Source organism: Castor canadensis, chromosome 11 (genome assembly GCF_047511655.1).
Source record: "Castor canadensis chromosome 11, mCasCan1.hap1v2, whole genome shotgun sequence".
Lineage (NCBI taxonomy): Eukaryota > Metazoa > Chordata > Mammalia > Rodentia > Castoridae > Castor > Castor canadensis.
The window spans coordinates 7,888,213-7,913,780 of NC_133396.1; the positions used below are offsets into that span (position 1 = coordinate 7,888,213).

Here is a 25,568-nt window from a genome sequence, read left to right on the forward strand (position 1 = left end):
GCAAGGTCAGGCCCTACTGGAGCCTCTTCACCAGGCAGTGCCCCCAAGTGCCTCCTCTCAATCTCCTCCCTCCAGAGCCACTTACTAGGCTGAGTTGATTCAGCCTTAGTTTACATCTAGTGTACCCACAAGGATTGCAGAGGCCAGAACCATCTATGCTTGTGTCCATGGCCTGGTGAAGCCATTTCCAGATTATTTTGCGCCACCTTGGTAAGACCTCTCCTATAATTATTCTCACACTTAAGTAGGAAAAAAATGAGTGAGGTCCATACTGTGCAATTACACACATGTGCACACATGGACTCTTACCCAGAGGAGCGCTAATGTCTATTGGGCTCGCTGGTGCCAAGTACATTACATACCTCATCCCATCCCATGACAGCCCCATGCACTGAGTGTTATTACACTCGTTCTGCAAATGAGGAGCTTGGTGCTCAGAGACCCTGCCGGGGTCACCCAGAAAGCAGGCAACAGATCCAAGAGGCTTATTGGACCCAAGTGTGATATCTTTCCTGCAGATACCTACAGACTTCCCAACTGGGCTCCTCCTGTCCTTGCCCCATCACTGGGTGTCCTTTTATTCCAAAGGGCAAGAAACCAGGTCTCCTTCTGAGGGGCCAGCCCGAGTTGTCTACAGTTGCCCTGTGGGTGGGGAGGAGATGGTATGGAGAGGAACCCAGGTGAGCCAGAGCTCTGGCCCGCTCCACTCATGTCCCTCACAGTGAAACCATAAAAAAAGTCTGGAAACTCACAGACATAGCCACGGGGAAAAGAAAGCCCATGCGTGTGACAGCCTTGGACAGACCTGGAGAGGGACACACAGGCAGGGGATGCATTGAGCCTCCTCAGAGAGGATGAAAGGTCAGCCGCGATGTCTCTCACTTCTCCTCTGCCCTCCTTGCCGTATCAGGGTGGAAGCAGGGTTAAATAATGGTGCCAGTGTTGGCAAGTGCCAGGTTTGACAAGTGCTATCAAGGGAAAGTAGATGTCAGGAAAGTTCCAAAGAGGACTCCCCAGACCCAAGAACTAGCCAGGCAGGAGGGGGAGGCTGAGGAAGCCACAGGGATAAACACTCTGAGGCCAGGGGAGCAAAAAGAAGCCAGCATGGCTAAGGAGGCAGGGAGGAGCAGGACACGGAAGAGCGGACCAGCCAGATCATGTGGGATTATCTCAGGGAACTTGTGTTTTCTGCCAAAAGCTGTACAGAGTCCTCAAATTGTCTTTTTCGGGAGAAAGACATGATTGGATGCACATTTTGTGGACTTACCCTTGGGCAGCTGAGTAGAAAGTGGGGAGAGGTAGAGCACCTGCCTAGCAAGCACAGGACACGAAGAAAACCCTGAAATCAATATAAATAATAATAAAGGAGGTGAGAAACAGCTGAACTGAACACAGCGAAAGGCTGAGAGGGAGGAGGGGGAGCTGGTGACCTTGGGGGCGGGAGGGAGTTGAGGAGCAGAGCCGGTGAGCGGAGCACAGGTGGTGGCCATGGGCACAGGGAGCCCTCTGGATGAGTGGGATGAGAGTTGGAGGCAGGGATGCTCATGCCACTGTGGGTCCTCTGATGCCCAGCACCAACCATGGAAGTGAGGGACACCATGAGCATGGGATGGCCCAGGGAGGACTGGAGTGACAGGAAGAACCATCCAGGTCACATCTTAAAGGTGGTGACCATCTTTAGGCTATCGCTGAACACTCGGGGCCTGCTCCCCTCCCCAGTCTCCTCTCACCAACTCCCTTCCCTAACGGGCTGTTTAACACACCTGCCTCACTTACCCCATCCTGCCTCAGTTGCCCAGTCTGTAAAACGAGACTATTAAAACTACTTCCCAGTGTGGTTGTGAATGTCACAAAAGATCAAATGCACAGAAACATCTGGTCACTCGTGGCTCTAAATGAAAGGACAACCACAATGAAGTAACTCTGGTCCCCTCCCACCTTGTTTCTCCTGTGGACTAGGTGTCCCCTACTTCTTCCTGGCCACAGCCAAATTCCCTCTGTCCCAGGAAACCTGAGTTCCCTTCCTCATTTGGGGCAGCTTCCATCTGCCACTGCCAGTCTCTTGGACATTTGCTTCCATTCGGCCATGAGTTTGGACATCTTGTCAGAAAATTGAAGGCTGACATGAGAAAGCCGAAACACAGGAATTAGTTATGATGGACATCAATTGAATTTTAATAGAGATGTATGTGGCACAGAGCCAGTGTGCTCAGGCAGAGGGAAGGTAGTAATTAAAAGTTAACGAGTTTAGAAATGTCGTAATCCACAGGGAGGATGGGGGAGGTAGCCCTGGAGGAGGAGAAGGCCCCAGCCTGGCTCCATGTCCTTCCCCTGACCCGGAGATTGACTCCTCCCACTAAGGAGGAAGACTGCAAAGAGCCCCTTTGGCACCCATGGGCCCACCTCCTACACAAGGGTGGCAGCCCAGTTCCAAGGACCCTCAGACCACAGCCTATGCTGACTGTGAGCAAGATTTTGCACTGTTAGCATCAGGGGAAGGACAACTCTTCCTGTGCATGTGAGCTGTGACCACATCCCTGACTGCTATCCACTAGATGACAACAAAATGTGTCTCCAGACCCTGCAGATGTGCCCTGGGGACATCACTCTGCATTAAGAACCAATGTCCTACAATGAGGTAGGGCACTGGTGTCCCCAAACCTCTCCCAGCTGGATCCAGAGCTGTCCTGACATGCTGGGGTCAGGGAGCTAGCATGACATGGGCACAGCAGGCCTGGCCTTGGAAGAGGGGAGCACAAAGCTGGCTGGCCTCCCTCTGGTCCCTCTTGGGGGCCTCTTCAGCACCCTGTTCTCCTTGTATAACAACCCAAATGGATGGCACTTCTTGTCACAGAGGTGGCCTTTACCAATGTCCCATTGCTACTTGGCACAAGACAAGCAGGGCAGGTGTGACATCCCACTGCACACCTGCGAGGAGTGACATCCCACTGCACACCTGCGAGGAGTGACATCCCACTGCACACCTGCAAGGACAAAGGGTCAGAGAGACTAAGTGTCTGGCCAAGCCACAGGGGCACAGTCCCAGCTTCCCAACATATAAACTGGGCAGCCCTGCTAGAAGCACTGGTAGAAAGAGTTCATGAGCTGTGGCTGTGGATCTTGGTTCCCTGTGGCACCACAGACCCAGTCCCCAGAGATGCCCGGAAACACCTGGTCTGGCCTCCTGGACATGGTGGGGGTCCAGGCCTGGACCACAGGGTCTACTGTAAATGACAGGAAAAGCCAGAGGAGAAGCAGACGGGAGGGAGAGAGGGAATAGAGAGGGCCTCCGAGAGTCAAGGCCAGTGGTGGGTGGCAAGAGGCACAGCTGGCTCCTTGTGCCTCGGGTGGACATTGCAATAATTATGTCAATTAAAACTAATAAGTTCACAGCGTACGAGGAAAGGCAGAAAAGGAAGCCAAAGTCTCTAAAACCTTGGCTGGCTCAGTTTCCATGGTAACATGTTTCCTCACTTTTTCCTTAATGGCCCCATTCCCAAGGAAACTGGGGACTGAAGGGGGTGTCACCTCGATGGACCTGAGCCCAGGGAAGTGGGGTGCTGGGGATGAGGAGGATAGAGACCAAGACCCTTGAGAGTCACTTAGCATCTAGGCCAGGCTCCCCATCTCACAGGGAGAAATGACTTCCTAGGAACAGGGTAGGAGTAAACGTCAGAATTAGACTGAAACCCAGGCCCCCTGAGTCTCCACCGGGTGCTGCTCAGATCTCCCTGGGCTGCCCAACTGTGCAGCATTCTGTCAGGCAGACAGCAAAGATGCCACGAGCCAACTGGATTTGGTGGCATCTCCCTAGTGTGGCTGGGCACCTGGGGACAGGAGGGAATTCACTGTGTTGGGGGGAGGTGGGAGGGCACAGCAGTGACTGACTCCCTGGCTCAGAAATTCCACCCCTCCCTCACTCCCTGTGGACATCCTCCAAGCCACCTCCTTGTCCCTGTGTGTTCACAGAAGCACCCAGTGCGGGGGGCATCACAGCCCTGAGGTCATTCCCTCTGAGACTCAGGCAGGCAGGAAAGAGCTGCTGTCTCCCAGACACCGTCCATGTACAGCCCTGCATATCCATCCCCAGCCCCAGCTGACACACAGCCTGACCCCAGTGCCGCCCAGCCGTGCTGTGTGCCTTCATTTCCCCTTCTGGCTTGTCCCTCTCACAGAGAGACCCGAGAACCGCAAAGCAGTTAGTAGGCTTCCCTGTTTATAGAGGCAGAAACTGAGGCCCGGAAAGGCAATGACATGCCCAGGGGCCCACTGTAAATTAAGGTGGAGTGAGGAATGTGGAACCCCTTACCTGCTCCTCTACACAGAGAACAGTCTGGAATGCTCAGGTGTGCATGCCCAGTCACGTCCTCCCTTCTCCCCCTCATCACCTTCCCCCCACTTCGCAACCACTGATGCATTTTCCACGGCCAATCCAGGCAGCCTTGGGGACCAGTGGCTGCACCCCAGGCCCCCCAGAGAGCAGAACATGCAAATGAAGTGCTGACTGCCCCTCTAATGAAAGGCTCCCGAGGAAAGCACTTCTCTGATGAACTGAGGCTGTTTATTTCCACCACGAGGAAATTTAACATGCAAATTAGGAAGGGTTTGATCATTCATCACCTGAAATTGACATACTTGGATTTGGCCTGAATCCCTGGTAACCATCCATGCGTAGGGCGTGCAAGGTCCACGGGGACGGAGGGGGCGGTGGGCTCCATCGAGGCACATATGCTTCTTATCTGGGATGTTTCAAAGCATGGAAATGAGATTGTTTCTTCGGGGTTGGAGAGCTGGCTGCCCTGAGGATCTACCCTTCCCACAGGCTCCAGGGTCTTCCTGCGCCCCCTTGGCTCTCAGCCAAAATCCAGAAACTAATTCGATTTCTTTTTTTTTTGGTGGCAGTGGGGTTTGAACTCAGGGTCTCGCACTTGCTAGGCAGACAGTCTTACCTCTTGAGCCACTCCACCAACCCCCTAACCAGATCTTGAGTCAGCTCTGTGCCCAGATAGGTAAATAGCCTAGACGGATGCCTGGGGAGTCAGTAATGGCCCCTGCTTTCTGAGGGCAGCCTTCATGTCTGACTGCCTTTCTCCACCAGCACCCCTCAGAACCATTTGTGGGATTTCTCCTGTGTCCCTCCCCTGTGTTTTTGTTTCCCAAGAGGAGGCTCTGCTGAGGCCCACTTTTCTGCTCTCCAGGTTTTGGAGAGCTGGGCTTTCTGTAGCTCTGAACTTCAACCCCAGTCTCCACTCAGGGGCTGCCCCCAACCCCAGAGTGGCAGAGGCTCCTAGGAGTAGGCATGGAGCAGGTGTGGGGATTGCATTTTCCACGTCCATGTGAGCAGAAGAGCAGGTGGGGCCTGGGCACTAGTGTGCCACAGAGGGCTGGGGAGGGAGAGGCCATTCTTCCTTCAAAACAGGGAACAAGAACCAGGAAAGATGATCTCCCAAAGGAGATGGAGCACTAGCCTGGAGGACAACTGACACTATGTCCAGTGGCTCCAGCCACCATGACTGCTCCTTCATCCAGTACTCCTAGAGAACGTGGAGTGGGGGCCTGCCCCATGGGAGCCCACCAGCCTGACCCTGGCTATGGCCTCTGATCGGTGACCTTCTGCATAGAAAATCACCCTACTTAGTGGCCTGAACCACTGTGATGTATCATTTCTCTGCTGGCCTCCCCTAGACTCTCCTACATTTGTGCTCACTGCAGTCTGCTCTGGCCCACTCTTGGGGGCTTGGGCCCCTCTTCTCGTGTGGATTTGTAGCCTTCGTGTCATGGTGGTCCCAGGGTTGTCATCTGAGTGGTGAATGTAGAAGCTGCAAGGCTCTTGAGCCCAGTGTCACACATTCTGTGGCAGAAGCACCCAGATTTGGGGAGCAGGGAAACACATTCTGTGTTATGTTGGGCATTGCTGCAGAATATTGGGGCCGTGCTCTTCAGTTTCCCAGCCTTTGCTCCAATCTGCCTGGTGCCCGGTGCCCGCAGCGATCACCTTTTCCAGATGGCTGCTCCCAGACCAGTCTCCAGGGCCTCATTAATGCGGTTCTGGTCTGGTTCCCCCATGAGGTGCCTCCAAAGTCACCTGCAAGAGTGACTTTGGAGAGTACAGAGAGAATGGGTTGGGACAGGTGGTGCTGGATGAAGACCAGGAGGTCATAGGTGGTGGAAATGATTCTGCAGCCAGCTACACAGGTCTGAGCAGCTGTTTGGAGGACAGAAAGAGGAGTCCACTCAGGGCCAGGGCACAGCACACAGCAGCCCTGTCACAGCCCTGGTACTGGTGTTAGGAAGCCCCAGCTAAAGGCTCTGCCCTAGGCTGCCTGCAGGGCAAGGGTTTGTCTAGCTGCATGGGCATAGGGCCAGTGTTGGGGTGGTTGGGGGTCAGGGGATAAAGGGCAATGGTCCTTTCTTATAGGACAATGAATAAACAAGTAAGATTAGCATTGATAGGAACAGTGGCTGCTAACTTGAGTGTGCATGAGGCATGCCTTATGCCAGGCCCTATCCTAAGCATGGGACATGGACTATCTCACTATCCCTGAGATATACTTCAGTAGGGGCCAGAGCACAGGGTTTGAAAGCCCAAAATGTTGGACAGCAGGCTGGGGTTTTGTCACCTGCTGGCTGTGTGATTTCAAGCAAGTTACTTAACATCTCTGTGCCTTGATTTCTTCATCTTTTCCATCTGCCAAATTTATATATAATTCTGACCTCATAGGTCAGGAATAAATGCATTTTCACAGGTAAAGGCTTAGAACAGTGCCTGGCCACAGGAGTATCTATTGTTATTACTGCTATTTTACAGATGATGAAACAGAGACACAGGGGGATTGAGAAAGTGTGACTCAGAGTCACACAGCAAGTAATGCACGGTCTAAATCCTTCCTTCTCCACTGTGCTGACCAACCCCTAGAGCAGAGCTCCATAGGTGGAGTGATTGCTGGGGACCAGTTTGTGCTGTGCTATGGTGGGGTGCTCTCAGGTTCTGTGAGTGGTGGTCTGTCCAAGCTGTTGAACCTCCTCTGGGTCTTATTTATATACCATGCCTTCAGGGACACTGGGGTGAGCTTGCAGGTCCCAGTCCCTGTGGGGGTGGGGAGACCAGCCTGAGCCACACTGTAACAGGCCAGTTAAGAACTGATCCAAGTCAGGATGATTCTCAAGGCTGTCTTTGCTCAGCAGATCAAACCTTCCTTCTCAAGTACTCCTCTGGAGCTAAAAACAGTCTTTTCAGCTGGTAGAGTGACTGGCTCAAGTGGTAAAATGAATGCCTGCGTAGCAAGCATGAGGCCCTGAGTTCAAACCCCAATACCACCACCAAACAAACAAAAAAAAACAGTCTTTTAAAAAAATAAAATGAGCGGGGCACCCGTGGCTCATGCCTGTAATCCTAGCTACTTAGGAGGCAGAGATCAGGAGGATCGCAGTTTATAAAGCCAGCCCGGAGAAGTAGTTTGTGAGACCCTATCTTGAAAAAACCCTTCACAAAAAAAGGGCTGGTGGAGTGACTCAAGGTGTAGGCCCTGAGTTCAAGCCCCAGTACTAAATAAATAAATAAAATAAAATGATGGATTTTCTATTTTCATTGTTTTGTATCTTTATTGGCCAAGTCAAAGTAGGCTGGTGTAGACATAGATAGTGAGCATGGGGAAAACAAACTCCAAACTCAGACTCAGTTTCTCCTCCGATGTGGGGTTTTCCTGTGCACACCAAGCAAGTGAGCAATTCTACTGCAGATGTCAGTTGGGTGTCTTCTACCCAACTTCAGTGTTCTCACTGTTGTGCCTAGAGACGGCATCAGATTCCACCGCCCAGGGCTCAGTCCTGCCATATTCACTCCTAGACACAAGCCCCAGGTGAAGGGTTTGACTGTGCCATAAATGGGGGTTCGATAATTCACTCGAGCAGCTGGCAGAACTCAAGGAAACGCTCAGGTCACAGTTTGTTACAAACAATGTTAGAAAGGACACAAAGAGAGGCATGGGGAAAAGGAGCAGAAGATTCCCTGCCCTTTTCAGATGCCATCCTCCAGGAACTACCACACCTGTGGGTGCCCGGAAGCTCTCCCAATCCTGGCCTTTTGGGTTTTTAGGGAGACAATTGAACAGGTGTGATTGAAGCGATGAGCAACCGTGCAGCAATATAACTGGACAAGAAGGGGTGATTTGATGTCATTAGAGTGGGTGGAGAGGCCCAGCAAGGCCTGTGTGCTGGGTTCCTCTTGGCACCTCCGTGCAAACTTTTCCCTCTCGGGTGTGGGGCAGTACCCTTTCTGAAATGGGGTCTTTTCTGTGGCCAACCTTAGGGAAAAGAAATTCTAGTTTCTGTGACTGCCCTTGTGATGAACCAGGATCTGTGGATAAAAATGTATATTTATGTATCGTAATATCATGGTGATGCCGATGTAGATAGAGCTCCCAGAGAGCTGAGAAACTCAACCACACCTGAAGCCTAGCCACAGGTAGTGGGTGGATGCTGACCTTGAGTCAGGTCTGTCCAGGAAGGGGAATGAGTGCCTCATCCTACATCCCCTCCCTCTCCAGGGCTGCTGACAGCAGGAACGACCAACTACCCAGGGAGGCCTCTTCCCAGCTCCCCAAAACCTGCCAGTCAGGGTGCAGGAGCCCCTGAGAAATGGTGCTGTACCCTCCAGGCTTCTCAACCTTCCTTAACCCCACAAACATCTGGCCTGGGGAAATGAGGATTCTGGGGAAGATAGCTAGAGAGCAGGGCTAGGCCAGGCAGGAGCCCGGGCAGCTGAGCAGAGCAGCTCACCCTATGCCCATCTGGCAATGCTTCTAGTGCACATTTGCCCCCTCCCCACTTGACATTAATTAGCTATTATACTTTGTGATAATTTAAGGAGACACAACAAAGTCATTTCTTTACAAAGATGACTAGTCCTAATTCTCTTAAGTTCCCAGGGATTTTGCGATCCTTCCCTGCTACCTCCAGGGAGGTCCATCTGTGGTCTTGGTGGCCAGCAATGGAAAACAAATGGACCAAGGTGGAGCTGGGGAACAGGGCAGTTCTAAACAGAATGGCACCAGCAATGTCATGTTCTAAATGTAAGGAGCGGATGGTTCCGTGACACATGGAGGCGATAGCATTGCTATTGTTGTCATTGTCACTCTTGATACCTGGAACCCGACACCTTATAGGCTCTCCAGAAGGGGTTACATGATTCTTATGACAGTGAGCAACATAACACATTTCCTGCATGCTCACTAGAGTTCAGGCAAAAAATGCCAAGCAGCTGGAATCAGTTCTGCAATTATTTCATATATGTTTATAAATTTCACGGTTTTTGCTAAACCATGCAAAAATCCACAAGGCTCATGGGGGAAATGGGGTGAGGCAAACAGCCTCAGAGTCTTTGTTAGTGACACTTATAAAGAGAGAGGAACATAACAAAGACGTTTGCACAATTTTACACACGTTAAATGGTTAAGAAAGGCATAAATCCTGCGGCGAGTATTGTGCGCTGATTCAGAAAGGGCTTGCCTGCGTTTGGGAAGTCGGTGTCGAAAACGTGCAGCTTGTGAGTTCAGTGGTCACAGGAGGGTGTCTGGGCTTGAAAAGAAAGTTGTAAGGCCAGGTGTGGGTGGGCAACACCGCAGTGAACAGAGGACACTGAGGTGAGAACATTTTGCCTATAAGGTTTCTGCTTCAGCCAGCTGAGTCCAGCTCTCCGCTTTTACCTGTTCTTTCTGGAGACAAAATCATGCCTCACACATACAAAATTCATGGTGCTCATTTCATTCTCCTGTCTGTCCACCGCGTTCACAAATGCATGCTTTCAAAGCAAGCCTTAAGCAGACCAGCCTGTGCCTGTGTTTTCTATGAGGCAACCACCCTTACTCTGCCCATTGTACAGATGGAGTGCCTGAGGTTTAACAAGGCTTACTCCCTTGTCCGAGGTCACATGGGGGGATCTTTAAGACTGATTCTTTGGAACTGTGATAAGGACAGATGTCCCTTGCCATCACTTGGAACTGTTTCTCCTTTCAGACCTTAATTCCACTTCCTTCTCTCTGGCCACACTTCCCAGCCTTGTCCTTGTGACAGACCCCTGGGTGAACCACCTGGCTAAACCTTCTGCCTCTTAGCCAGTTCCCCTCATCATCCAGCAGCTTCCTGAAGCTGTTTTTGCTTCCCTAGCCAGGGGCCCAGACATCACCAGCTCAGCCTCTGTCGTGTCAGAGCCTCCAGCTCTCTTGCCTTTGTGGCCATTTGTCACAGTTTCCTGGAGGACTCCACCTTGGGTCATCCCAACTTTCATCCACCTTGCTTCTTCCAAGAGGCCACAGAGCCCTGCTGCGGGAAGCCTGCCCCTTGTGCAGACAGCACCTATACAAAGTCAAGGTGCTGGCCTCACTTACGCCTTGAAGAAGTTTCTGGCCTGTCCACTTCTCCATGACTGCTGTCTCCAATCTCTCACCTCTTCTCCAGAAAACAAGAAACACTGTATTGGTTCTTTCCCTCTTTGTGGTCACAGGACCCCAGACTCTACCTTTCTCCCCCAGGAACCGGCTGCCTCTCTTTCCCTGTCTCTACTTCCCTAACGTCTCCCCTCATCTTTTGTTTAAACTTGTTCAAATCTCTCATCTAAACTAAAACAAAGCCCCTCCATAGTCCTCCTTCACCCACAAGCCCTTTCTAGCTCCTCCCCATTTTTTACTGTAGCTCAGCCAGCCATGTGCACTGAACTGCCACCCACCCAAGCCGTTGGCATCTCCTTGTGCAGAGTCAGCAGTCCCCTGACCTCTGGCACCATCTCACACAGTCAGCCCCATCATCTCTCTTCTGGTCTATGGCAAAGACCAAACTGGCCCCAACCTTGCCCTTGACTGACTCCAGTTTTATTCTCCACCTGCTGGAGTGAGCTTTGTGCCAACACAGACCTGGCCGCTCTCTGCCAGGCCTGGCCAATCCTTTCTGTTTGAGAGCGGGTGGTGGGAGGGCTACAACAGCTTGTTGCAATACTCAGCTCTGCCCTGGTGGCACAGTAGCAGCTGTGGACAATGCAAACAGTGGCTTCATGCCAATAAAACTTTATTTTTGCATGCTGAGATTTGAATTACATGCAATTTGCACCTATCATGAAGATTTTCTCCTTTTTGATTTTGTTCCAAAATTTAAAAATATAAAAACTTTTCTTAGTACACCTACCGTAAAGTGGCTACAGGCCGTACATTTGGAGTATGAGCTCTGGTTTGCCAATTCTTGTTTTACACCCCTGCCTAATATTTTCAATCTGTTTCTTTGTCCTTAGGAAAAACCCCAAACAGACCCTGGGGGACTGGCAGGCCAATGCATTCAGCGTCTCCCCTGCCCATGCTCTTCTCTGACCAAAGCCACACTCGATGACTCCCTGTCCTGAGTGCTCTCTTTCTCACATCCATCCCCACCTTCGCCTCAGGACCTTCCTTGGACAGCATCTCCTCCCCACAGCCTTTCCTGCCCTCAGCTCCCCCGCCCTCCATCAGCCCTCTTACCACCCCCATCTCTAAAGACCCAGGCACCCCTGATATCTCAGTCACCCTGAGGCCCAAGCCTTAGTTCTGGGCTGATGAACGTCCCTGGGGAGCTCTTGTTATGGGCCAAACTTGTCCCCTTCCTCCAAAATATATGTTGAACTGCTCACCCTTGGAACTTCCAAATGAGACCTTATTTGGAAATAAAGCCGTTGCAGATATAATTAGTTCAGACAAGGTCTTGCTGGAGTCAGTGTGGGCCCTAAAGCCAATAGAATGGTGTCCTTATAAGAGGAAAGAGACCCAAAGTAGACAACACCTTGGGAAGCCAGACACACATGGGGAGAAGCCACAGGAAGGAGGCAGAACTTGGAGCAATGCAGCCACAAGCCAAGGTATGCCTGTGGCCACCAGAGCTGGGAAGTACATGCAGGATCCTCTCTCAAGCCTTTAGAAGGGATGTGTGACCCTGCAAAAACCTTGATTTCAAACCCCTGGCCTCCAGAGAGATGAGAGAAATTTTTGCTATTTTAATCCACCCCACCCCACTCCAGTTCTTCTTACTTCCTTTCAACAGCCCAAGGAAACTAATTCACTCCTCTCCTCAAGGAGCAGAGGGAGGAGCCTTCTCAGCCCAGCCCGCCCTGCACCTGGGTAGGTCCAGCCAGGACCAACCCGAGGCCATTGCTGGCAGCCTTCTCCCAGGCCACGCAGCACCAGCCACTCAGCTCCTTGAAGCCTGATTTCCAAGCAGGCTCCTTATCACCTTGTTTTAATTTGGCTTCTTTCTGATCCACTTCAGCTTGAAAAGGATCGTAATGAATTTCAGCCAGGTGCCAGGAGCTCAGGACAAAGGAGTCCTCCCGGCCCTGGAGCAGAGCTGGATGGATGGAGGGACAGTTCTCCTGAGCCAGAGACCATGCAGGAAGCCATGGGGGAAATTCCCAAACATGATTGTCATCGAAGCAAGAGGCAAGGTTCTTCTCAGCTTGCTTTTCAATTTTCTTTTTGTTTTAAAAAAAAAAAAAAAAAACTACACTGCTCCCTCGAACCTCAGAATTTCTTCTTCCTCAGTCTTTTTTTTTTTTTAAATCCAAACTGAAACCTCTTTACATTAACTCCTTGCACCTTGAACAAATGCTATCCTCTCTAGCTCTTCATTCTTTCCTGCTTCCTTTGCTACCTACTAGCTGGTTGGCCTCGGGCAACATGTTCAACCTCTCTGAGCCCAGACTTTAGAATGGAGAGAGGGTTTCCCTCTACCTTTGGGAATGAATAAGGTAATGCATGTCAACTGTTTGGCTCAGAACCCATGTTTTGTGGGTGCTGGGGGTGGGGAGTCCCTGCTTTTGTCCCAAGCAGTGATAATCATTGCTGAGTGGCCCCTTATGACTCCCAGCCCTGATCTGGTCTCCTCTCCCTTACTGGTCAGTCAGCTCCCACCCCTTTTCTTACCCAGCCAGACTTCTGTGGGGATCCCTGGGCTGATGGAAGTCCTTGTTCATTGAGAGCAATTAGTTAGCACAGAAGGTCACAGGGATGGACACTCACCCAAACCAAACAAGCCAGGGCTGCCTCAATATTAGGAGTCCCCAGCTTGACAACACCGCCATCCCTCCCATTGACCACGGGGCCTGGGAACCCACTGGATCATCATGGTCTCCCCTCACCCTCTGGGGAAAGGATCAGGGGTGTTCGGAGGCCAGAGCAGGCTGGGGGGCCTGGAGGCACCTCCTCCACTTCCATCACAGGTGGGCCATACAATCCCACAGGTTATGTCTCATTCAAGTGACACGTTCAGTCTATGACCTTACCATCCTGAACACTCCCGGTCTCATCTGATCTCAGAAGCTAAGCTGGGTTGGACCTGGTTAGTACTTGGATGGGAGATACCTTCAGGCACCAGTGGGCTCAGCCTCCAGGCTACCTGCTTCTTCTTACCAATCTGGGCTGAAGTAGAGAGTTTTAGGGATGCTCATATTAGCCAGGCATTTCACTGGAAATACTGAAATCTGGGGCAGGGACCCTGAATGAAGAAGCAGTCAGACCAGGGCACACTGAGCCCCAAGGGTCCTTCCTATATCCAGGGATCAGGACCCAAGGCTGCTTCTTAAGGCTTGTAGAGAATGGATGGCATCCATTGTTATCCCTGACTCCATCGCCCCTTTGATGACAGCCCTTTGCCTAGACAGTGTTTTCTTGGCTTGATTCCACCCCCAATCTGGAGTAAACCCAGCTGGTTTAGTTTCCTGGGGCTTCTGAAACAAATTATTACAAATTTAATGACTAGAAATGATGTAGCTATATTGCTCTGCAGTTCTAGAGGTCAGAAACCTTTAAGTCAAGGTGCCTGCAGGGCTGGTTGGTTCCTTCAGGAGCCTCCCTGGGACAGCCCTGTTCTGGCTTTTCCCATCCACTTGAGGCACCTACATTCCTTGGCTTGTGGCCCCACATCATTTTAGCCTCTGCTTCCATTGTCACAGGTCCTCCTCTCACTCTGATTCTGCTGCCTCCTCCCAAAAAGACCCTTGAGAATGTACTGAGCCCACTGGTTCATCCAGGATTTTCTCCCCATCTCGGGACCCTCAGTCAGCTGCAAAGTCCCTGTTCCCTGTGTACTGACTTCCTGTGGCTGCCATGACAAAGTGCCATACATGAGGTGGATTAAAACAATAAAAACTCATCCTCTTGATGCTCAGGAGGCCAGAAGTTGGAATCAAGGTGTGGGCAGGACCTGTGCCCTCTCCCAGGGCTCCAGGGAAAGATCTATTCCAGATCTCGCTCCCAGCTTCTGGTGTTTCTGGCAATCCAGGGCACTCATGGTCTGGGAGCCACATCACTCCAGTCTCTTCCTCCATTATCATTGTGGAGGAATGATAATGAGAGGGTCTCTGCATCTCTCCTCTTCCTATAAGGACGCTGGTTACACTGAATTAAGGTCCCCACTAATGACCTCATCTTAACATGACTGCAAAGATAGTATTCCCAAATAAGGTCACAAGTACAGGGTCCAGATTTAGGACATCAGCACTGGGGGACACAATTCAATCCGTAATACCATGTAAAATAAAACATTCACAGGCTTTGGGGATTAGTTGTGGACAACATCCAGAGTATTACTGAGCGTTCCACACTGGTCATTCCACTCACCCATCTGGAAAGTGTCCAGTGAACACGGGTTGTGCTAGGCCCAGTTGGGGGGCGGTGCAGACAGGGCCTCAGGGTAGACCATGCCAGCAAGCAGAAAGCCAAATTAAGTCATGAGAAGTGCAGCAGCTCTAGCAGGAGAAGATGGGGGAGGAGATTTGAGAAAGAGCCCTGGAGGTGACACTTTGACCAAAAGTGGAGAGAAACCCTCAGGCTGAGGTGCAGATTGCTGAGAGGCAAGGGCAGCTGGTTTCCGTCCTGCTGGGGAGCCTTCTGCTTCCTGGAGGTGGTGTCAGGTTACCATGAGTCGGGTGCCCAGCTAGTCCCTGCATGCTGCAGTAGACTTCAAACCTACATTGATCAAACGAGATAAAGAAGGACATTCCATACTAATAAAAGGGGAAATAGACCAAAAGGAAATAATAATCATCAATCTGTATGCACCCAATGTCAACGCACCCAATTTCATCAAACATACCCTGAAAGACCTAAAAGCATATATAAACGCCAACACAGTGGTTGTGGGAGACTTTAACACCCCATTATCATCAATAGATAAGTCATCCAAACAAAAACTCAATAAAGAAATCCAAGATCTAAAATATGCAATAGATCAAGTGGACCTAGTAGATGTCTACAGAACATTTCATCCAACCTCTACACAATATACATTCTTCTCAGCAGCCCATGGAACCTTCTCCAAAATAGATCATACCCTAGGGCACAAAGCAAGGCTCAGCAAATATAAGAAAATAGAAATAATACCATGCATACTATCTGACCACAATGCAGTAAAAGTAGAACTCAACAACAAAAGTAAAGACAAAAAACATGCAAACAGCTGGAAACTAAATAACTCATTACTTAATGAAGAATGGATCATCGATGCAATAAAAGAGGAAAGAACTCTAGCCACCTGTGACCGGAGCCAGTGCTGGCTGCTACCTGCACCTCCCCGTCATCTGCACTGTGAGGCAGTGCACCTGGCATGCTCCAAGTCCCAGTGTCACTGTGTGCCTGTGTGGAGGAGTGGAGGTGGGAATGGACCGACCCTGATGTCTGACCCAGCACAGACTTGACCACCATGTTCCATCGGTTCTAGTCTGTTTCTCTTCAGAGAAACAGAAACAACAGAATATGTCTAACACATGGTGTTAGAAAGCTGTTGGTCTCTGTGACAAAATATCTGAGAGTCAACTTAGGGAGGAAAGATTTACTTTGACCCATGGTTTCAGAGTGGGCAGGAGACCAAAGCACGCCCCCAGCACTCCGGTTCCTCCAACCAGACCCCACCTTCCACAGTTCTACCACCTCCCAATAGTCTGTTCAAATTTTGAATCCATTAATGGATTCATCCATGCATGAAGGCAGAACGCTCATGATCAATCACTTCCCCACCTCTGAACACTGCTTACACAAGGGACCAAGCCTTCAGCTCGTGAGCCTTTCATGGGGACACTTCATATCCAAACCGTGACATATATGTATCTATATATATGATATGTCACATATATAAGATTTAATCTGAGAATTGGCTTGTGTGATTATGAGGACACCGAATCCCACAGTCTGCTCTCTGCAAGCTGGAGACCCAAGAAGGCCAGTGGTATAATCCAGTCCAAGTGTGAAGGCCTAAGAACTGAGGAATCCAAAAGCCCAAATATCAGGAGCGCCAACGCCCAAGGGCGGGAGAAGATGGATAGTCCAGCTCAAGACAGAGCCAGTTCCTCCTTCCTCCATTTTTTGGTTCTATTCCAGCCCTCTAGGCTTAGAGGATGCCCATCATCATTTATTCAGTCTACCAATTCAAATACTGATCTCTCCTAGACACCCCCTCTCAGACATCTGGTAATCATGATTTGCCAGCCGCCTGGGCATCCCTTAACTCAACCAAGTTGACACTTACAGTCAGCCATCACAACATGGGCTGCTCCGCATTCTCTCCACTATGGGTGCCACCCCTGTACCCTGCAGGGCTCGGGATGGTGGGGGATAGCTACCATGCCCATGTCCCCTACCTCTGAGGGTCTGTTAATAGCCAAATGTCCACCCTCTTGGAGGTGACAAGTCCAGGACCCTTCCTATCCACCAAGGATTCTGAGAGATCTTGCTTACCACCTCACTTGGGCCCACCTGCCACCTCTCCAGGTTCCTGCTCCTCTGGAACCATCCTTAGTCCTCTGGCAGCTCCTCCCTCCCCAGGCTGCTGCCTCCTCTTCAGCTGGCCACCCCCGCCCAGTCAGGAGCACGGCATCTTTTCCTGAGCACCATCAGCAGAAGCCAGTGTGTGTGTCAGATTCTCACCGAAGTCGTGGGAGGGAATTACAGCACGGGACGGAAAACTCTTAAAATAGAAGAGCAGAAATCACTGTTTCTGAATTGCCCTGCTGGGCCTCACCATGGGTGCAGCGTGACGTCATCCTCAGGCTCCATCTACTTCCTGTGCAGGAGAGCTTCCATTTCTTGGTCTCTATCTGTCTCTCTGTGTCTGTCTCTGACTCTCTCTGTGTGTCTTTGTCTCTCTCTGAGTATCTCTGTCTCTGTCTCTGGGTATCTCTGTCTCTATGTCACTCTCTCTCATTCTTCCGCCCCCATTCTTCCCACCTCCACTCACCTCCATGTGGTCAGTATCCTTGGGGCTGCATCCAGAGAAGAAATCCAGTATTCCTAAAGCTTTTTCATCCAAGCAGTGTAGTTCCAACTGTCTCAGCCTCTTCCATTCCCAGCCCCCTTTTCTGTGGTCAAAAGGGCCACTACAGGTTTTCCTGAGCCATCCAGCTCCTTCTTCCCTGGTCTCCCCTGTCACTAGACTGGCCAGTCCTTAGCAACAGCTTGTACCAACAAGTTCCAGATCCATTTCTTAGCCCTGCTCACCCACACCCCTTTTCCCTCCATCCTCTGCAGTCTCTCCATGTGGAAGGGAGAGGAGGGTCAACAGGAAATTGTTCTTCTTCAAAGTTAACCCCAGTAATGAACACCTCAAGCTATTTGGCACACATGCAGTTGAGGTCCGTGTCCTCTATGTGCCAGACTGCCCCATGGCAGGCTCCTGTTCACTGTGTGTGTGACCTGGAGCCAGTTTTCTCATCTGGAAACCGAAGTCTATGTTAAGCAGTGCCTCCTACAGTATTGTGAGGATTGAATGAGTTGATATGTGTTCAAGCCATCGGAACAGAGACAGACATTTCTTATTATAATAATAATAGCTATTGTGTTAATTGCATAATGATATATTGTTACTATTATTACATAGCATCTACTTTCCCTCTGAATAACCATGGACAGGGTTTTGCCTTCTTGCCTGAAGGCCTTTTGCAAAAGTAAACTCCCAATGTGGAGCCGACCCACCTCTGGCCATGCCTCAGTACCACCACCCATGTCCCCCAGCTGCAGACATGGGCTCCCTGGGTGTGCCCACACAGACATGTACACAATGTGATGCTTGCTGCCTATTGTCCAAAAGCCCATGGGAAGTGGGAAGAAAACCTGGGTCCCCAAATCCAATTGCCCTCTACTGTCCCTGAAAGCCGTGTGGGTCAGCGGTCTATGGTGACACCTGCAGGCATTGGGCACAGACGGTCCCTGCTGACCCCCAGTGGACATGGTGATGCAGCTGCCTATGTGTGCACATGTGTGTGCATAAATGTGTTTGTATGAGTTTGCAGGTAGGAGGGCTCCATGACTGTGGGTGTATATAGCAGGTGTGCGTGTGTGCGTGATTGCCTGTGCACATGTAGCATGTGTACGTGTGATCTGTGTGTGCACATGTATGCTCCATGTGTGTGCACAAGTGTGCACGTGCACACACCCCCTTCCTCCACGTGAGCACCCCGAGCGCATCTCCAGATGGCTGATTTATTAACCAGGACAATACAAGGAGAGTGTGCCTATTATTTCTGGTGTCCGCATCAGCTCCTGACAGCTTCGTGGAATTGAAATATCTTATTTAATGTGAGTAAGAATCATTTTAAATATCAACCGTGACACTCAAGGACTCAAACCAAAAAGGGCATTGTGTGTTTCCCCGGGTGCTGGAGAAGATGCCACATTTGCTAGGCAGCTATTTTCTCCCCCTGCTCTTCACTTGTCTCTAAAAATCCAATTTTCTGTCCCGGTCTCTCTCCCTGCTGGTGTGCTGTGCAACACCAGCCTCTCTCTTCATCCCGGAAGAGTGGACTGAGCATCAGGATCCCACCAGGTTAAATCAGGACACGCTGTGATAAAGATTGGAGGCTGGATGGGGATTCTTAGTGTGACTTCCTTTGCTGCCCCTTTCTTCCCTGACCCCAAGCCTGGCCTAATGCCCTGTGCCTGTGACTCCCTCCATCCAGCAAGATCTCTCCATGCTCTGCAGCTGTCTGCCATGGCAGTCATGGGAAGATCTCCAAGATACAATGCCACCTGCTCAAAGCAAGGGGCAGAACGGGAGGCCAGGTTTCCTGCTGGTAAAGGGCAGGGATTGGAAGTTTGAATTTGCTTGCATTTGCATAAGGAAATTCTAAAAAGACACTCAAGAAGCTAATAACATTGAGTTTCCTCCATGCATGTGTGGTGGGACAGGGATGACAGGCGGCTGGGGCACGAGGGTGGTTGGGACTTGCTGCTGCATACTGTTTCTTTTATTCTTTGGATTTTGAGTCAGGTGAAAACATTTCCTCAGTCCTTTGTGGGGACTGGGGCTGAGTGAATCCAGGTGTACCCAGCCTTTGGAGATTACACTTCTATGGGTCTTCCTCACTGGATGGAGCAGAGGTTGCTGGTCAACCAGGAATTGGCCGCTGCTTATCCGCCATCACTTATCCGCCATCACTGCTCTTCTTTCCTGGAAGAGCCAGCCTCAGACCCTCCACCTTGGAGGTGCAGATGGAGGTGACTGGATTGGGAGAACGCTTTGGGCAAGGAAATCCAAGCTCTCCTGGTGCTAGGTGTGGAGTTCCCCCTGGATCCCCTCCCTAGGGGGAGGGCTCCTGCCACACTCCCTTGGTCCTCCTCTCTGAGAGTCTCCATGTTATCCAGAACCTTCTGCCTCTTACGTTTGCTCCCTCAATCAGTCAGCATTTGTGCAACCCCTGTCACGTACCTGGTGATGCTTACATCAAAGATGCCTGTCATATCCCCACTTTACAGATAAGGGCACTGAGGTTCAAAGGGGTCCCGCACTTGCCCACACAGCAAACATGAAAGTCAAGCCTACACCTCCCCACCTCGAAAGTCCTGGTACTTTCTCCTAAGCCACACTTCCTCTTGGCAGGTTCCCTGTGGACTCTGCCCCAGGGACCCTTCCTCAGAAGCCATTTCCTCCATGTCCCTGTCTGTGGTGGAGACCTGTATAGAGCTGGATTCCTCTGTAGCCATGAATTGTGAGGCTGGCAGAGCTGTGGGCTGCATATGTCCTGGCTGCTGCCGAAGGGGAGCCCAATGGGGATAATGAAAGCTGTTAGACTACTGGGGGAAGCTTACAGTGTGCTAGGCTTGCAAACCAAGACACTTACCAACGCCTCCCCGCCCCCACTCCTGCCTGGGAGGCTGGGAAAGAAGACCTGCAATTTGGGTGTTGTGAAGCGGGTTCCCCTGGTAGGAGAGGTAGTGGGTGGAGCTCTTCCTTTAAATAATGTTGCCTGTGAGTCTGAAATAGGTTTCTCCGGTGGGAGCGTGGAAAAGGCAGCCCAGGGAGAGGGAGGCAGGAAGAGCCAGGCAAGGGCTGCACAGGGCCAGAGAGTACCTGCCCTCCAGCACGAGGGACAGAAGGGAGGCTTTGGGGAGGGGACAGACCAGTAACCAGTCAGCCTTCCTCATGTCCCCAAGGTGTCTGGCTGAAGCAAATGGACACAGAGTCTTCTGCAGAAATTGACTTTTGTTAAAGTTTACATTTTGCCACGCATCACTGACATCAGCAAACAAATCCAGGTCCAATGAGTCCCCAGTGCCCTTTTTATAATGTATACTTAAATTATATGCACGCGGTGCACTTTTTAAAGTTTATTTTTTAAAATAAAAGCAATATATGTATACGATAAAGAGTCTGGTGGCACAGAAAGACATAAAACCGAAAAGTAGAAGTTTCCTTCCTTCCCCATCCTGGATACCTCTCCCAAAAGACAGTTAACATGTTCTGTATACTCCATCTCAAAAAATTTTTGTGCACATACCAGTGTGTTTGTGTGATTGTGTGTGTGTTTGCATATGTGTTGTTGTGTACACACACATAAATATAGGTATGATCTCACTTTACCCAAATAGCATCATACCAAGTAGAATTATATCAGCACACTATTCTTTGAATCTGGGGGGGAGGTGGAAGAGACAATAAATTATTTTTCTTGGGTCAATTTCCATGATCCAAAACATTAAAGTAAGTGTTTGTAGCTTGCGGGCACTGTGGCTCGCTCGTGTAATCCTAGCTACTTGGGAGGCTGAGATCAGGAAGACTGAGGTCGAAGGCCAGCCCCAGCAAATACTTCATGAGACCCCATCTCCAAAATAACCAGAACTGGAGGTGTGACTCAAGCCGTAGAGCACCTGCTTTGCAAACAGGAAACTCTAAATTCAAACCTCAGTCCCACAAAGGGAAAAAAAAAACTTTGTAGCCTGTACCACTACATATCAACTTTTATGTCAACATTATTATTCTGACTCCTAACAGTGAGCTCTGCTTTTATGCACATAACCCTCTCCCTCCCCTCACTTGGACTTCCTTTCTGCGTCCTTGTATCTCGGAGCCTTCTCTATTTCCTCTCACACAGGTGTTCTTTGTGCATTCTCAGACCACAGCATCATTTATTGACCCAATTCCATCTTGATGGACACTTAGATTGCTTCCAGTTCTTCTTTGTTTATCTCTGCAATCTCAAGCAATGCTACAGTGCACATCTTTTTACATATTTTTGTCACATTGTTGCAAGTATAGCTCAAAGGCGCGCTCCCGGGTGTGTAATAGTCCCAGAGTCAAAGAGTTTGCATAGTTTAAGTGTAGTAGGTTTTGTCCCAAAGGCTGGACAAACTTGCAGGGCCACCAACAGACCTGAGGTCACACTTACCCTTCCCCTCACTCTTGCCAACATTGGGTTGACCGAACCTGAAAATTGACAATCTGAAATGGGAACAGTGGCTTGTTTTGATTTGCATTTCTTTCATTATGACAGAGACCAAGCACCTGCTCATGGGTTTTTGGCTAGTTCTATTTCTTTTCTTCCCCTGGTGCTTTTTGACAACATTGGATTCCATTTCTAAAAGTAGAGCATCTTTCCATCCACCTCACCTTCCATTGCCTCTCTCAGTCACTCTGCCACTTTAGAGAGACCCAAAGCCGCTTTCTCTGGGCTGGGTTGAGATGGGGCAGCAGGCAGAACTGAGAACTAGGGCTGGGTTGAAGATGAGGGAAAAGGAAGGGACACATTTACCAGAGCTTGGGCACCTGCTCTCTCCCCAACATCACACTGTACACAGTATCCAGGGACAGATAAGGGCTGCAGCTGCTGGCAGAGATAAGGTGCTGGGGCAGCTAGAAGGTTCTGGATAATGCTGCAGAGCCAGCTGTGAGTAAGGCATATAAAGTTCCCAGATGGAAAGTGGGACCCTTTAGGATGTGACCTCAGCCAGGCTTGGAGTCAGAAAGTCTCAGTGGGACTCTGGCCCTGCTTCTTACTGCATGTGAAACTGCAGGTCAATCCCAAGGAATTTCTGCACCTCAATAACCTTACCTCTAAATTGAGGTGCTAATAAAAAGCATCTCCTCCATAGTGTTTGTGCAGAGATTAAGTCAACAGCTGTCCAATACCAACCTGTGGCAGTTTGCAGCTGTGGGGAGAAAAATGAGCAATGTAATTGTGGTGTAGTGGGTTTTGCATAAAATCAAACTTTAAAATTTTGTCCAAATTGCCTTATGCTGAGATTACGTTTCTTTTTCATCATCTCAGAAATGTCCTTTTTTTAGGTAAAGTGCTGACCATTTCTTTCTTTTTCTCTCTCCAGCACTTTTTAATAGTATCCTTTTTAAAAAGTGTTTGTTGCAGGATTCTGTTTGCTTTTTGGTTGTTTGCTTTTAATGATCTCGGTAAAGCAGAAAGTTGACAGTCTTATGTTGATCCTGGTTTTTTTAAAGTGTTACTGGTCCGTGATAGCCAGCAGTCGGGTAACTGCTATGTGAAATGAAGCAGTGCATGGAAAGGACTTAATGCAGCATCTGAGGCACAGAGGGGACACCGAAAGGGCAAGCTGTTGTGTCATCACTGGGTAGGCCGTAGTAATGGAGATGATGGAGATGGTTACCATGGGGTGATGGTGGTAGTAATGGTGACGATGGTGGTGATGGTGATCACGGGGTGATGGTGATGGAGAGGAAGGTGATTAATGGTGGTGGTGGTGGTGATGATGGTAACGACCGTGATGGCAATCATGGTGGCTGCAGTGGTGGTGATGGCAGCAGTATTGATGGTGGTGGCAGTGGTGATGATGGTGATGGTGATAGTGACGGTAGTTATGAATAGGAAGTGGTAATGATGGTGGTGGTGGCAGCGATGACAATGACAGAGATGGTAATGATGGTGGCAGTGGTGATGATGTTTCTGATGATTTTCTGATGATAAGCTGTGACCAGGACTCATGAAAAACAAAACTGGCACTTCCTGGGAATGGGCTGCTCTGTCCCAGGATTGGCATACTAGGGACAGGTGGCAGTTGGCTTGTCCACCAAGGCAACTGGAAAAAACCTTAGGATACCCAGGGATTGGGGAGAGATATCACAGGGCCAAACCCTTCGTTTCTGCAGCAGAAATGAGAAAGATGATCTTCCAGGGCTACCAGGAAGCTAAGCCCTGGCCCCAGCCCTTTCTATACCATAAGGCCCCATCAACACATGCCGTGCTGTCAGAAGCTCCCCTCCCTGACCCCCACCCTCCTGACTCTGCCAGGTGAATATACCTGCTCTCCTGCCTTTTGCCCCCAATGCCAGACTCTGCTCTTTGGGTGATAAGTGTCTCAGGAGCCAGCACCTGACCAAGAGCCCCCACCAGCAAAACACTGCCTGTCTGGCTTAAGAGCCCCACCCTCTTCCCTCCACCAAGCTGCAGCCACGCTGTCAGTAATGTTACAAAGGACTGATGCAGAGCACTGAGGAAGACATGTCAATTTCCCTGCCTCTGTCACCTCCATCCATTTCAATTAATATTTACAGCATGATTCTGTGCCTGGCCAAAAACCAAGTGCTCCCACTTTTCTTAGTCCTGTGAGTCACAGGCAGGAGAGGACCGCAGCTTCCATCAGAGGACACCAGCACAGCACCTCCCATCCTTAGGGAAGTGCAGGCTACTTCCTGTTTGGCTGAGCAAAGCTTCATGGCTCCCAGGAAGATCCCCACCCCTACTGACAAGAACCTATCTGTGATCCCATGACATGGCTGGAGAGTCAAGAGCTCCTTGGTCCTCTTCATTCCAGAAGAAGGTAACCCCATGACCTCTGACCTGCAACTGCCTGACTTGCTCACTGGCTGTCATCTGTCTCCTAGGTACATGATCACCAGTCTGGACCGCACCCATGCTGGCTTCTACCGTTGCATTGTGCGCAATCGGATGGGGGCCCTGCTCCAGCGGCAAACCGAGGTCCAGGTGGCTTGTGAGTACAATGGGGAGCTTGGGGCAGAGCCAAATCCAATATGGCCTTCCAACCCACTGCAAACCAGTGGTGGCCCTTCCCGTTTGTCCAGGCCAGTCCCTTCGTTTTAAACTTGGTAGAACCAAGGCCCAGAGATGGGGTGGGAGCTCTTTACAGTTACATGACTGATCAGCAGTTCACACATCTGCTAATGCTGTGACCCTGTGACAAGGCCAGAGAGTCAAGAGCTCCCTGGCACTTCATTCCACAGAGCATGACCCTTTTTGTGCAGCCAATTCATTTCTTAACAGGGTCCTCACCCCTAGCTTTGAGGGCGTCCTCCAGGGCCCACTGCACACATGGGGAAATGGGGAGATGGCTGTGCAAAATGGCCAACCAGAACCTCGTAGCTAGAACTCTCTTCCTGGCAGACTTCCCAGAGCCCCATGACCTTGATTTTCCCATCCTCCAGCTCACTAGGCCCTAGAGCAATAACAACACAGGAGTCCCGGTGACCTTCAGGGGGTGCTGGGAGATGCCTTAAATAGGGGGTCCAGAACTCTACAGGGAGAGAGATATGATGAGTTGGGATTCCCAGGTCCAAGAGGGATGAAGATAGAGTAGTAGGCCATCACCAAGCTTTTGGGGTGACAGCTTTCCCTCCAATGCCACCAACCCTCAGAAAGGCTTCCTCAGGTCAGGAGGGCTTCCTTAGCTCCATCACTTCTGAGTTGTCAGAAGCCAAAGGCATCTGAGGTGCTACATGCCCCAGGACTCAGTATCCCCTTCCCAGACCTACCTCTTCCTTAAACATCTGCTTGCTGCTAGAAGGGAGGCTCACTATGGACTGCGTCATGCTGGGTCATTTAGAGGGAGAGGTCTAAGGATGCCCTTGGGTCGTGGGAGGGTGGGAATCTTTAGCCAGCCCTGAAAGTTTACAAGAAAGGACTCCCTCTCTTCTGGAGCCCACAGGGGAGGGCCTGCTACCTGGAGAGAAGTCAGGGAGAAAAATCTAAAAAGAAAATCTCAAGTGAGGCAAAGAGTGTTAATGATAATTATGGAAAATAGCCATAATCAAAAGTGGAGGATGGATTGGCCCATAAATCAGCACCAAAGGCAACTCAACTTATACCCAAAGAGCAGAGAAGCCCAGAATCACAGCGCTGGATTCAGGCAGCTGTCAGCACCAGAGGCCACCCTGGTGCTTCTGTTAGCCTGCCCCAGAGCCCAAGGGGCAGGGGAGCTCTGGCCAGCCTCCAGAGAGGCCGTGCATGCATGTGTGCACACGTGTGTGGACTGTGTGCACGAGGTGTGTGCAAGTGTGCTGTGTGAGTTGGTCTGCCTCTCAGTTCA

At 50.4% G+C, this 25,568-nt stretch overlaps 1 protein-coding gene across 2 annotated transcripts in view; it reads left to right on the plus strand.

Annotated features, from left to right (window-relative positions):
* Sdk2 (sidekick cell adhesion molecule 2) overlaps positions 1-25,568 on the plus strand; it is a 266,943-nt gene that overhangs the window by 128,077 nt on the left and 113,298 nt on the right. For both annotated transcript variants that reach the window (XM_074045223.1, XM_074045222.1), the window contains exon 3: positions 24,130-24,236. In XM_074045223.1, the coding sequence (XP_073901324.1) occupies positions 24,130-24,236 (107 nt within the window). The remainder of the gene's footprint in view (positions 1-24,129; positions 24,237-25,568) is intronic.